Source organism: Tinamus guttatus, unplaced genomic scaffold, assembly GCF_059628265.1.
Source record: "Tinamus guttatus ecotype Peru unplaced genomic scaffold, ASM5962826v1 Tinamus_guttatus_pri_ptg000048l, whole genome shotgun sequence".
In the NCBI taxonomy this organism is placed as follows: Eukaryota; Metazoa; Chordata; class Aves; order Tinamiformes; family Tinamidae; genus Tinamus; species Tinamus guttatus.
In genome coordinates, this window is record NW_028288582.1 from 169,003 (window position 1) to 181,538 (window position 12,536).

The 12,536-nt window shown below is 54.5% G+C and overlaps 1 protein-coding gene across 4 annotated transcripts in view; it reads right to left on the bottom strand.

The window, feature by feature from the left end:
* Positions 1-11,976, bottom strand: part of FERMT2 (FERM domain containing kindlin 2) — a 48,408-nt gene extending 36,432 nt beyond the window's left edge. For 2 of the 4 annotated variants that reach the window (XM_088538966.1, XM_088538959.1), the window contains exon 1: positions 11,787-11,975. In XM_088538966.1, the coding sequence (XP_088395092.1) occupies positions 11,787-11,943 (157 nt within the window). In that variant the 5' untranslated portion in view covers positions 11,944-11,975. Of the gene's footprint in view, positions 1-11,786 lie in introns of all 4 variants that reach the window. The other 2 variants (XM_088538956.1, XM_088538970.1) reach the window with 2 other exon arrangements.
* Positions 11,977-12,536: the final 560 nt, after the last annotated feature.

Here is a 12,536-nt window from a genome sequence, read left to right on the forward strand (position 1 = left end):
CTGGGTCTCTGCTCCGTTTGGCCGCAATCCAGCAGGCAAGGGCTGAGAACTGATGCTGCATATACACGAGTGGTCGGGGAAGGCCTGTCCCCCTGCTCGGACGCGGTTTGCTCCCAAGGAGAGGGGCAGGTCTGCAGAGCAGAGCCCGTGCGATGAGAGCCGAACTCCTGCAGACAGAGCACCCGATTCATCGCTGCAAATCGGCCTCTCCGGGGACAGAAACCCAGCCCGGCGAGCGGTGCCCGCGCTGAATAGCTCGATTCATGGCACCGTGCTCAGTTCATGGCACTTTGCAGCCCCCCTCGCCCCACGTACGAGCTTTCCCCAAGCCACGGTACCTCTGCGTGCAGCCTGCAGGAAGAACAACTTTGGGCCAGTAGGAAAGTTAACTCTTTTTCCTAAATTAAGCCATAGGAAGGAAGCTCTTTTCGATGGGAACGGGATTAGTCACCTAGCATCTGGAAATGAAATTCATTAAGGGGTTGAGGCAGTATCGACTCCTTGCACTGCTAGTATACATACAAATATTGCCTTAAATTAGCACTGAAAAAAATCACTGGCACTGGGCACACTGGCAGGAACCTTTGAACTGGATGTCACCCGCCCCATTCAAATGGAAACCCCATTTAAATTTGTTTTACGCTGCTGATTTGCATTCTGTGGCATAGCCGTGATTGATACATTAGGCACGGGCAACTCTGGATAGGCAAGAAGAAAACGTTTGCTCCGTTTCCCAGCATTTGTTGCAGCAGGAACTCTGTGGTTTACCTCAGCAGCCCACCTGGCGCGTGCACCGTCTCCAAGCGGGTTTTCAACGTGATGCTCTGAGCATCGCCAGCAGTTTCAGCCAGGAAAAGCGAGGAAATGCTCGGGAGAGGCTAAATGCCAGGGGCCACCTTGGCTCCCCCGCGCCCGGGCTCCTGAGCACCAATTAGCTCCGCAGGGCTCCGCGCACAGAGCGCTCTTTGTGCCTGCCTCGAATCCCTCGCGCTCCGCAGCGCTTTGCTTTGCTCATTTAGCCAAGGGGAGAAAATAAAGGACAAATATGCAAGAGGAGTGGATTATTTTTTTCTTAAATAAAACCGTTTCCGAGCAGGATGCTTGCAAGCTGATTTTGCAGCGCGCTCTCCCTTCTCTTACACCCCATCCATCAAACACACCTTTGGAAAGGGCTTTCACTAGTTGCTGGCTGCACCAGAGGGAATCACGAGAAGACAACTCGGGCAGCGACAAGCGGACGGCTCGGTTTGCATGATTTATCCAGCAAAAAATGGGAAGCAACGCGCAGGAACACAGCAGCAGAGGAAGGGAAGGAAAGCAGTCCTCCGGGGAGCGTTTAACTGCCTTGATTCCCAGCCGAGGCGCTCGCATCCCGAGATGTATCGCACATCTTTTTTACTTCTGTGACAAAAAAGGCAAAGTGCCTGGAGATGGTGGTGCCAAGAGCACGCAATCCTGATTCATCTCCTGCGAATGTGCACTGCGTAAGGGAACGGTCCTGCCAGGGAGACACAAGAGCTGAGGCTGGAGCCAGAGGACGTCTCCGAGCGCGTTTGCACAAAGCACATAAATCACCATTGAAGTGGCAGCCTTAATTCCAGCATTTTCCAACTTTTGGAGCGCCTGATTTGAAGCGTCGGCCTCGCTGCCTTGAGACTCCCCAAAAAGGGGTTGCCAGGCTTAAATCCGAGCGGTTCCCGGAGAGCACCCAGGAGCCACCATCGGCCCCGGGATTGAGAGAGGCTGCCCAGACCCCTGCTCCGACGGCAGCTCCCGGCCGGGACCCGGCGCTCCTGCACCGATGCCTTTTGGCCGCTGGAGCGGCACGAGGAATTCAGGATGTGGGAAGAGCGGGACTCGAACGAGCGCATCACAACAATTTCCCAAGGCATCTGCTCATGGCAGTTTTTCCCCATAAAGCATGGCTAAATTTCTCCCACTGGGAAAGTATTCCAATAGAAACTTATGCTTGTGGGAAGGGAGGTTTTAACACCTTGGAAGGCTCCACCCAGGAGCACCCGGAGGGCCCCATGACCCTCAATGTCTGTGGTTTCACCCTTGGGGCAAAGCACGGGCGATCCCGGAGGACGCTCATCCCTCCCAGCAGCTCCGAGTTTTCCAAGTGCCCTTTTCCCTGCACACATTTCAGCAGCAGCTCCCGGGGCAGCCAGGAGGCACGAGCCAAGATTTGGGGCGACCGGCTGCTCCCTGCCCTAGGTCCTATCCGTGTTTCTTTCTGTTAAACCGGTTTCCAAGAGCTCCCTTGTCCTCTCCTGCCCCCGATGGCCTTAGGGACCTCCGTGGTGTCCAGCCCTCTCCTGGGGCTCCCCTCGGCCCACGGCAAAGCTCTCGGCACCACAGGAGGCTGCTCTTCATCGGGCCCCCAGCACCAAGGGAGACCCGTTTGCACCGCAGCCCGACCTCCCTCTCGAGCTGGATGTCACTTTAAGCAAAGCTCTGGCTATTATCAGGGAGAAAGGAAGTTCAGGAAGACAGCGCTATCTCTTTCCAGGCAATTCTGCAAAACCCAGGCTTTCTAACTTAATTTGGAGTCTAAGCAATTAACCCTTCCAGAAGTACATAAGCCTGCAGGGAGGAAAATAAACAGAAAAACAACCGGCAAACATGTGCAGCTGCCTAGACAGAGATTTAAAATGTAATAATGAGCAAGATGAATTTTTGGTTGCTGTCTAGTTGTTTCGAAAGCTAAAAACCACCCGGTCTCCCGAGACTGTAAAAACGAAGGTTTATGCAATTGCTCCTTTGCCTGTTTGCCTACGTGCAACTCTTCCAAACACCGTCCTAAGCCCGTCCAGCCTCGTTTGACACAAAATTTGAGGTCTCAAAGATCATCAGGCTCTTGGAACCAGGTGGCCAGCGAGCCTGTGAACACAGTCAGCGAGCAAAAATACACCTGGAGCAGCCGAATCTAGAGAAAACCGGGATTTAGCAGGCGGCTGCTCCCAGACCTGCTGCCCAGGCAGTTCCCACAGGTTAATATTTGTAGGGCCAGGTACACCCGAACTCGCTGGAAATGGGAAAACTTACACAAAGCTGAGCAGCACAGCTCTCTGGAAGGAAATAAAATAAAATAAAATAAAATAAAATAAAATAAAATAAAATAAAATAAAATAAAATAAAATAAAATAAATAAAATAAAATAAAATAAAATAAAATAAAATAAAATAAAATAGGGAGTGGGTGGGAAATCTTTCATCTGCTCTGCTTACCGCATTTCTTCCATTCTCCCACCAGTTGTGCCCGCTGGAAGCTCCAGTCTGGCCAACCCAGACTTAACTAACACGCAAAAGAGCAAGCCCAGCCAAGAAAACTAGAGCTGGGCTCCAGTTGCCAGCAATCCATTCAAACCAGCTATTTCCCATCCAGCAGGAATTTGGGGACCTCAGTATTTTTCCAAACTGTAACAGTCAAAACCCTGGAAGCCATGAAGAACATTAAGAACCGAATGCTGCCAGCTGAGAAGTTTTACTCAGCTTTTTTTCTAAGTTATCAGTTAATTTACGTGGAGATCTTCTCCTACCTTTACCTCGTCTATAAGAAACATTGTAAGAAAAGAACCTCCAAGCATCCAAGTTCGGAGCGTGCAGCAGCAGCAGGTACTCAGTAATGCTGCAGTGTTTGAAGCCTCTAGGGTAAACACACACCCTTCTCTTTCCCAGCTTCTGGAAACATTCCCCACATCCAGGACTTTATGGAGTTATCCACGCTCATTTTTTCTCCATCATCGGAGCTGGGATTATGCTTTAGATCCTGCCTCCAAACACACACCTGCCACCTCCGCGTGCATCTTATCCCGGGAAGGGGATATGACAGAAGTGCAGGAAAGGGAGCTGTAGCTTAGGGTACCTCCTCAAGGGTCATGCACGACATGTAGAAGAACCAAACCGAGTTCCTGGGATGTTTCACCAGGAATTCTCACGGGCATCTGAACAGGGCAGCAGAACGGGTCAGGATATGGGTAAAGCAGCAGGTTGCAGCAGCATCTGCCTCGTGGCTGCTCGAAGATGCTCAGAGGAGACACAGGTGCCTGTCAGCACCCCAGCCATCCCCTCCAGCAACGCACCTACCAGCTCATCCCCACTTCAAGATTATTTAAGATTATTAAGATTATTCTCCCTTTCACCTTGCCCTGCACGAGAGCCACTAGCCCTTCCTTCCAGCGTTTCCCAGGGCACCACACTGGCAAGAAAAGTGCCAATTTAGCAGATTCTAAGGCTCCCAGTTTGCTTTTTTGGTAGCATCTTGCAGAGGTTTTGCAAGAAGTTGCTTATGAACAACTTCTGCGAGCTACAGACTGAACACAGAGCACCCGGTCCTGAGCTGAAATTTGGGGCAAGGCATTAGCCATTTCACACTGGTACCCAGATGAAGACGGTGCCCAGTTATCAATGCAGCTGCTGCACATGTAACAGCTCAGAAAGGAGCTTCTGAGATCCCTGCTGCGGCACAGAGAGAGGAAAAGTCATCCCAACATGGGGCATTCAGTTTCCAATAGGAATTCTGCCCTGTTTCTAGCACCAGTTGTTTGTGGTTTTATGTGGGGGAGAGAGTCAGATGGCTGGGTAAAATGCGAGCACAAATAAAAAGTCCTGACAGAGGAAGGTGGAGAAAAGGACGGCTATAAAAAAAGAAAAAAGGGGAAGTGGGTGAACACGCCGCTTTCTTTCATTTCAGCTACTTCAAATGCAAGAGGGGGCAAACGCAATTCCACAAGTCAGCTCCTCCAAGCAGATTACGCAAAATCGAAACCTGAAGAAAAAGTTTGAAGAGGAAACTACTGATTCGGGCTGGGTCTGAGCAGCAACCCAACAATTTCCTGTCTGCGGTATAACAGCCCGGTGCTGGGGAGAGCCCCGCGGCCGCGGGCAGCCTCCCGCTCCGGCGCGGCCCCGCGGCTCGTTCCGATGATCCGAAGTGCAAAAGCCCTCGGCGGGCCCTGCTTGGAGATGAAAGGGACCCAACGTGCGTAAGCCGAGAGGCGCGGGACAAGCGGGAGCGGTGGGAATTTTCCGCCGTGTCCCAGCTGGAGGACGGGTGCCGTCCGGCTCCGGGAGCGCTGCTGTTTTATACGTTGCTGTTTGGACAGAGAACGCTTGAGAGGGAGGAAATTGCTGTTAAACTAGAGGGGGGGTTGTTTACTCCTTCTGAAAAGCCACGGCCACTCTGAGGAGGAATATGAACTGCCCCCGCGCACGGCTCCTACCGACCCCGAGCGCCTTTGGCCACTGGCCGTTCAGACGAACGTGCCCCTTGGAGCTAACGAAGGCCACGTTATTTGAGCCCCAATCCTGCAATTTACTGATGCCTCCGTAGCCGCTTCCTGGCGTCGGGAGCCGGATGCGGGAGCGAGGAGCCCGCGCGGATCGATGGGCACGGCTGATTAACGGGATGCGTTAACGGGCACTTTCCTATCTGCCTTCTGTCTCTTCAATCACTGCCATTAAAAGTGTTTCATTAAAGGGAAAAAGATTCAACGTAGGTCACCAGCAAAGATATTAACCAACCGGCAACACGAAAATGCAAGCTAAGGTAGGAACTCGGTCTTGAGGATGCTGTTTTTTCCCTGGGAAGGCAACATCCCTGCTGGATGCCATCTGGCAGTGCAAGAGAGACCACTTTTTCCTCAAAACGGCCGAGCGCTGCCCGTTTCCGAAGCCAGGATAACGCTGTGCTCTGCAGCACGCCGGGCTGCAGCCCTTCCTCCTCCCCAAACCCTGGCCAGCTCTCGAGAGCTGCCCTTGGTGGCTGCTCACCCACGTCCTGGCAGTGCCTGAAGTTGTTTAAAAGCCTGGGATGACATCGCCCAGGAAAGTCTGAATCCCTGCGAGCCGCGTGTCCGGGGAATCCTGCTCCGAGCTGCAGCCGCAGAGCAGCAAACACCCTCCTCCTCGCCCCGTCCTTTGGGACGAGCTCTCTGCAAGCACCCCGGCCTCTTAAACAGCGCTCAGCTCCCGCAAACAGCGCACGCTTAAAAGGCAGCATCGAGGGCCGATCGAGCGCTGATTTTGAAGCAAAACCTCCTCCTCGTCCAGGCCGACAGGCAGCTGGTGTCCCGGGAATATCTGCAGATCCAGCCATCCTGTCCAAATGAAGCGGCTCAGCTGCCATCGCCGCAGCACAGATCTCACAAACGCCCTGACCGCGCTCGAGGCACCAAGCGCAGACACTCCAATAATTTTTCTTTTTTTGAAAGTGTGGCTTTAATAAAACGAATTCCTTCATTTCTGTTTAGACTGCAGCTGTTCCTCCCTCCTCCTTTAGCAGCTCAGCAAACTTGGTCACCCAATAAGCCCTTATCTAAACCTTCCTGGAAAACGTGGAAAATAAAAGGCACAAGCTATCTGGAAGAGAGCACGGCGGAATCAGCGTGGCTGCATTTTGCAGCAGAAACACACCAGTGTCATCAGCATGGACTTGGCTTTACTTTAATTTAGCCTGAAGGGTTTCAAGGGTTCATTACAGATTCAAGGCAATGAACTTCTGCAGCGAGTCCCAAGGCAGTCTGAGGCATTTGTAAGCACTGCAAAACCTCAAATACAAAGATCAGTAAATCGATAACATTGCACTCTCTTGGTGTTTTATTCATTACCCTTCAGAGGTTCCATTAAGAAAAAAAAAAAAAAGATTTTGCATGGAGACACCAGTATTTTGGACTACGTTTCCTAAGGAGTAGAGCTGAAGTCACTGGCAAGGTAATACGGAGAGAAAACACAAAGTAGATCAAATTTCCTTGGATTCTTGGTGCATCCAAGTCATATTTGCAGGTTAAAACGAAGCGAAAAAAAGAGCTCCATGTGCTGTATCAACCCCAAAATACTTTGTGTGCGGCTTGAGCCCTTTGCCAGCCCTCTCCCAAGCAAGGCGCGAGGAAGGCGGGATAGCCACGGGCTGCCAAGGGGAACAATGGGATTCAGGGATTGCACAAACCCTTATCAGAGATCAGATTCACACACACACACACACAAAAGCCCCAGAGCCTTAGAAGATGCCTGCAGGTATCAGTGGCGGCTCTGTGGAGGGCATGGTGCTTTCAGGGTTATCTCTGGTGGAGTCCCCATGCCCACCAGGACATTCGACCCCACCACGAGGCATCGCCTCTGCCAACGCAGGACTACCCCCTGCAGTGCAGAAGCTCCAGCACTCCACTCTCAGATGTTTCTTTCCACTGAACTATCCATTTTCCTTAAGTATTAACTTGGTGGTGGTGCTCGCTCTTTCCCCCGTCCTCCCAGACCTCACTGTAACATGCTGCATTTAGAAGAAACCGAGGCAGAGATCTGTCTTTCCACTGCAAACTTCTCTCCGCAGACTTTACAAATCTAATCAGTGCACATTTAGGTTATCTGTCCTAAGCCATTCATCCGCCAGACACTGTTTTTGTCTCCCCTCCGCCGTTTCTGTCAATTAGGCTTTTCTTCACGCGACCGCATAGAGCGGCCACGAGATGCAATGCTCAAAAGCCTCTCCCGGGCGCACGGTAAAAAGAGCAGCTCTGGGGTAACGTGCGTTTAAAACGGCCCCTTATTTGCCCTCCCTTCCCTCGCTCTCGGGAATTTCAAGCCTTGCTTTTTGTTTAGGGGTCGATAGCAGCAGGATTCCTATGAGCAGGGGGCTCCCGGCGTTGCAGACCTCGGGAGACAGGGAAGAGCCGCATCCTGGTTCGCGGAGTCGCTCATGGGTTTAAGGGGAGAAACGTTAACAAAGTTGTTTCATACTTCAAGAATAACCCAATGCGTTCTGTAAACAGGAAAAGTCTATCACAAGGGTGCAGCCAGATTTCCAAACTTTAATATATTTAGCCTAATTCAGCCCAGCTTGATAGGCAGCGTGTGTTAGAGCTGTGTGGATAAGATTAATAACAGATTTCCTGCAGTATAACCTGTATTTTACCCCATGCCCTTGCAAGTGACTAAATGATACTACTGCTCTTCAAACTTGGTATTTTTAGCCTATTTTTCAGAGAGGGCTTTGCCAAACACACGATGTATTTCAATTAACTAAGTGGCTTAATCCAGCAGGGTGATAAATAACAGGGAAGTGAGCAGGTCATTGCAATCCACTTGAGTAACCGGAGTATCTATCTGCTGCTTGGGATTTTTCCAATCACTGCCTGCATCAGTAATAGATGTTAATTGCACACTCCCCGAAAAGGGCTGACGTTGAATTTCCCAGATTTACTCTGTGCAGTTGGTGAGACTGCTCTGCATTCCCTGCTCCCAGAGCAGCACCCTAAAACATGTCCCTGTGCACAAAGATCCCCCTGGGCACAGCGTTGTCCTTCGGGAAGGACACCTTATGGTGACCAGCAGGGAATGCCGACTGGATTTGCTCTTTTCCGAGCTCTCCCCCGCTCCTTGCTCCCTGCAGAGCTGCACATTAGTGATGTTTGAGCAGAGCGGGGCCAGCTTGCCCAAAACTCACAATTCTGCCCCCAAACTCCAGTGAAACCCTGGGTAGGCCAAAAATCCACGCGCTTTGCCCAGCCCTGGGGCAGAATAGCAGCTTGCAGCCCATTGCAAACGAGTGGCCATGCATCTGCTTGCAAATTGCATCCACACAGGCAAATTTCCCCCTTCCTTCCTCCGCTGCGGTCCCTCAGTGCTGCGTGGGATCTCGGAAACTGCAAGGAAGCTTCATCCTTAAGGGGAAGTTTCCTTAAAGCCCTTAGTGAAAAACAGCTTAGGAAAACGTTAATGCATTTTCATGCTAGTAGCTCTTAGAAAAATAAATAAATAAAGAGAAATAAGCATTAACACCGGCAGGGACACAAGAATACTGAAATAATGGAAGGGGACAGGTTAAAAATATGGAGGGAAGCGGAGAAGAAAAGTTCCAAGGTGAAAAGCTGCAAAATAACAGATCTGGAGAGGAAACTCTGGATGCAAGAGGGGTTTGTGGGGCTCGCTACTGCAAGGGGCTGCCGTGCAGGTACCCAGCGTGGCCTTGTCCCCATCGCCACCGGCCTCGCGCTTCCCTCGCGCCGCTACAAAGATCCCGATAAACTGGCGGGAGCTCAAAGAAGAGCAATAAAAATAATTAGAGGGCTGGAAGAGCTGACATGAAGGCAGATTAAAAGGAACTAAATATGTATAGCTTGGCGGAGCAACAAAAGCCAAGGGGAAAGGGTAGGCAAGCATCCGAAATAGCCGCGGGTTCGAAACCATCCCGGCGTGCGAGGGATCACCCGGAGCCCCGTGGCGAAACCACACAGGGAAGCAGCCACGTACGGCTCCCAAATTCACACTTTTTTCCCCCGCCCGGGGTCAGAGCCGTGACAGCTCGCATTCCTTCCCGGGAATACAGCGCCTAATTTAAAAAGCCGAGAGAGGATCTGGGTAAACACACGGAGGGGGGTGCCGGGGCATGACGTCAGGCTCTAATTTAAGTCCTCGCGCGGCTCGGCCCTTATGGATGCATTGAACTTTAAGCACACGAGCACACAGAGAGCTCTGCCCTCTGGAAGCGGCTTCCTGCCTCCCGGGCCGGCGCGCGGAAACGCGGAGCTGGATGCCATAAAAACCCAGGGAAGCGCTACCTACCCGCTACACCCCCGCGGCAGGGTGTCTGACCATTTCTAGACAGCAATTAGCTTTTTTTTTGTCGTTTCTCCCACCAAAAAGCGAGTTTTCAGAGAGCCAAAGCAATCGCAAGGCTGTTTGATGCAAACACTTGCTTCCTTTTGAGACAAACCTATTTATATCTGTCTTTTCCTTCCTCTAGCTCGGGGTAATTAATAAATCAGAGCCTGAGCCCTGCATGCGATGGCATTTTTCAGGCGGCCGGCACGCAGACAGGCACAGCTAACGGGCCCGCTACTCCTACACCCGCAGACACGTGCGAGGAGCTGGAAATTAATATTTTATTTGAGCAATTACAGCAATCCGCCTTAACTATACCGTTGAGTAAACAAACGCGAGTAATAAAGTGCCTGACTGCTGATAAAAAAAGAAGTCAGAGGTTTTATATGCAAACCCTTCGCTGCGTCTCGCAGGGCCGGGACCGTGCGGGAAGCTTGGCTGGCGGTGTGAGGATTTTGCATGTTTTTGTCCCGTTTTGCTGGTTTTACGCCGGGGAAGCACCCAGGCGGCGGGTACAAGAGGTCCCTTCAGTGCCGGGAAGCCGGCCCGGGCTGCCCCGTTTGGTTCCGACGCTCCTTTTCACGTGCCCCGCACAAACGGGCTCTTTGTCCAGGTGTGAATTCAAGGTTACGGGATATTGCGGCGCTGCCCACGACCCGGCTCCGTTTGGTCCTGGCCCCGGTTCAAAGCCTGATTCATTCACGGCTCCCCGCGAAGGGCTCCGGCGGCGGCTCCTCCTCGCAAAGGGAGGCTGTGCGGGAATGCGGGACCCCATTCCCGAGCAGCCTCCAGGCCCTATTCCCTAAAATCCGGTGCTCCCACAACACCACCAGCCTCCCCCGTCCTGCAGAAAGGAGCGCGCGGCCGCGGCTCCGCCTCCCCCGAAAGACCGGGAGGCAGAAAGAAAAGGAGAAAAATAAATAAATAACTTTTAAAAAGTAATTATATTGTTAAAGAGCCACGCATTCCTGCGAGATCGGCACTAACGCTCGCCAGCCTGGGCACAGCAGCGTTTTGCCTGCCCCATGCCGCAGCCCGAAGCCGGAGCGAGCCCGGGATGAAGCCGCTATCCCTGGATTTTGCGGGGTGGCTCCGGGAGGGACGGGTCGCTGCTTCGAGACCAGAGCCCGTGGGACAGCGCGGCCGCTTGCTCCTGTCATGGGCATCACGAGCACGGGGCCCAGCTTGATTTTACGCTACTTTTCAGAGTTAAACCTGCCTCTGCCTGCAGACCGGCACACATATACATATATATTTATTTATATATATATATGTATGCGTGTCTTTTTATTGTGTTCTTTATGATATTCATATGTATCACAAATGAAGATGTCTCTCCCAAGCACTTTGTTTAGAGACACGGAGGGGAAATAAGCGGATAAATAAAACACGGGATGACGCGCGAAGGCCCCCGGCTGCCAGGCCGGCACAGACGAGGAGGCTCCGCTGCCTTCGGCCTCGCAGCAGAGCTGCGGCGGGGAGAAAAGCTACGGAAAACAGGGAGAGCAGCGGGACATCCTGGGGCGCTGGGAGGGCAGGATGGGATGGCGGGAGGGGATCCAAGGGCAACCGGGGAGCTGGGAGAAGGGGCTGGGTGCTAAAGGCAGGGGACAGGGCAGGGTGCTGGGGACGGGGTGCTCAATCAAGCAGGGTGCTGGGGACGGGTGTTAGGAGAGGATCCTGGAGAGGGTCCTGAGGAGGGTGCACGGGCAGGGGGCTAACGGCTCCGTGCTGGAAGGGGCTGTTTGGAGAAGGTGTGGGGACAGGCAGGGTGCTGGGGGGCACCAAGGCTGGGTGCTAGAAGGGTGCAGGGCACCGGGACACGGCTCGGGGAAGGGTGTCCGGCCTGGGCGCTGGGACACGGCTCGGGGAAGGGTGTCCCAGGTGGGGGCCGGGACACGGCTCGGGGAAGGGTGTCCGGCCTGGGCACCGGGACACGGCTCAGGGAAGGGTGTCCGGCCTGGGCGCTGGGCACCAGGACATGGCTCAGGGAAGGGTGTTCGGCCTGGGCGCCGGGATATGGCTCAGGGAAGGGTGTCCCAGGTGGGCGCCGGGACACGGGGAAGGGTGTCCCAGGTGGGCGCCGGGACACGGGGAAGGGTGTCCGGGCAGGAGAGGTGGGATGCTGCGAGAGTGTGGCGGGTGCCGGCCAAGCAGGGTGCCGGGTGCCGCCCGGGGGACACTCACCGAGCTTCTCGACGAGGCGCAGCATGACGCCGCCGATGTGGAGCTCGCCGGTGACGCGCAGCGTCACGTCGCGGCCCAGGTCGGTGACATGGACGCTCAGCTCCCACGTCCCGTCGGCGTAGCAGCCGTCCGGCATGCGGATCCCGTCGAGCGCCATGGCCCCGGCCTGCGCCGCCCGCCGCCGCCTCAGCGCCCGCCTCGCCTCGCTGCGCCGCGGCCGCGGGGGGCGGCGCCGGGGGGCCGGGCCGCGCGCGCGCGGGGAAGGGGCGGCGGGATGAGGGGAAGGGACGGGAACGAGGGGGGTGGAAGTTCCCGCCGAGCCCCGTTGTCCTTTTATGGAAGCGCAGGACGGGGCCGGCGCGGCCGCTCCAACATCCGGGACCCGGCGGGAATGGACGGGACGGCGCGGGCGGGGAGGGGGCGGCGCGCGCGGCGGGCGCCCGCGGCGAGAGGGGCCGGGACGGGCGGGCGAGGGGCGAAGGGGCCGCGAGCGGCGCGCGAAGGGGACGGGCGGCGAGCGAGGGGACAAGGGACAGCGTGCAAGGGGAAAAGGGACAGCGTGCAAGGGGACAGGGGACAGGGAGCTGCCGTGCAAGGGGGCAGGGGACAGCGTGCAAAGGGACAAGGGACAGGGAGCTGCTGTGCAAGGGGAAAAGGGACAGGGAGCTGCTGTGCAAGGGGACAGGGGACAGCGTGCAAGGGGACAAGGGACAGGGAGCTGCCGTGCAAGGGGAAAAGGGACAGGGAGCT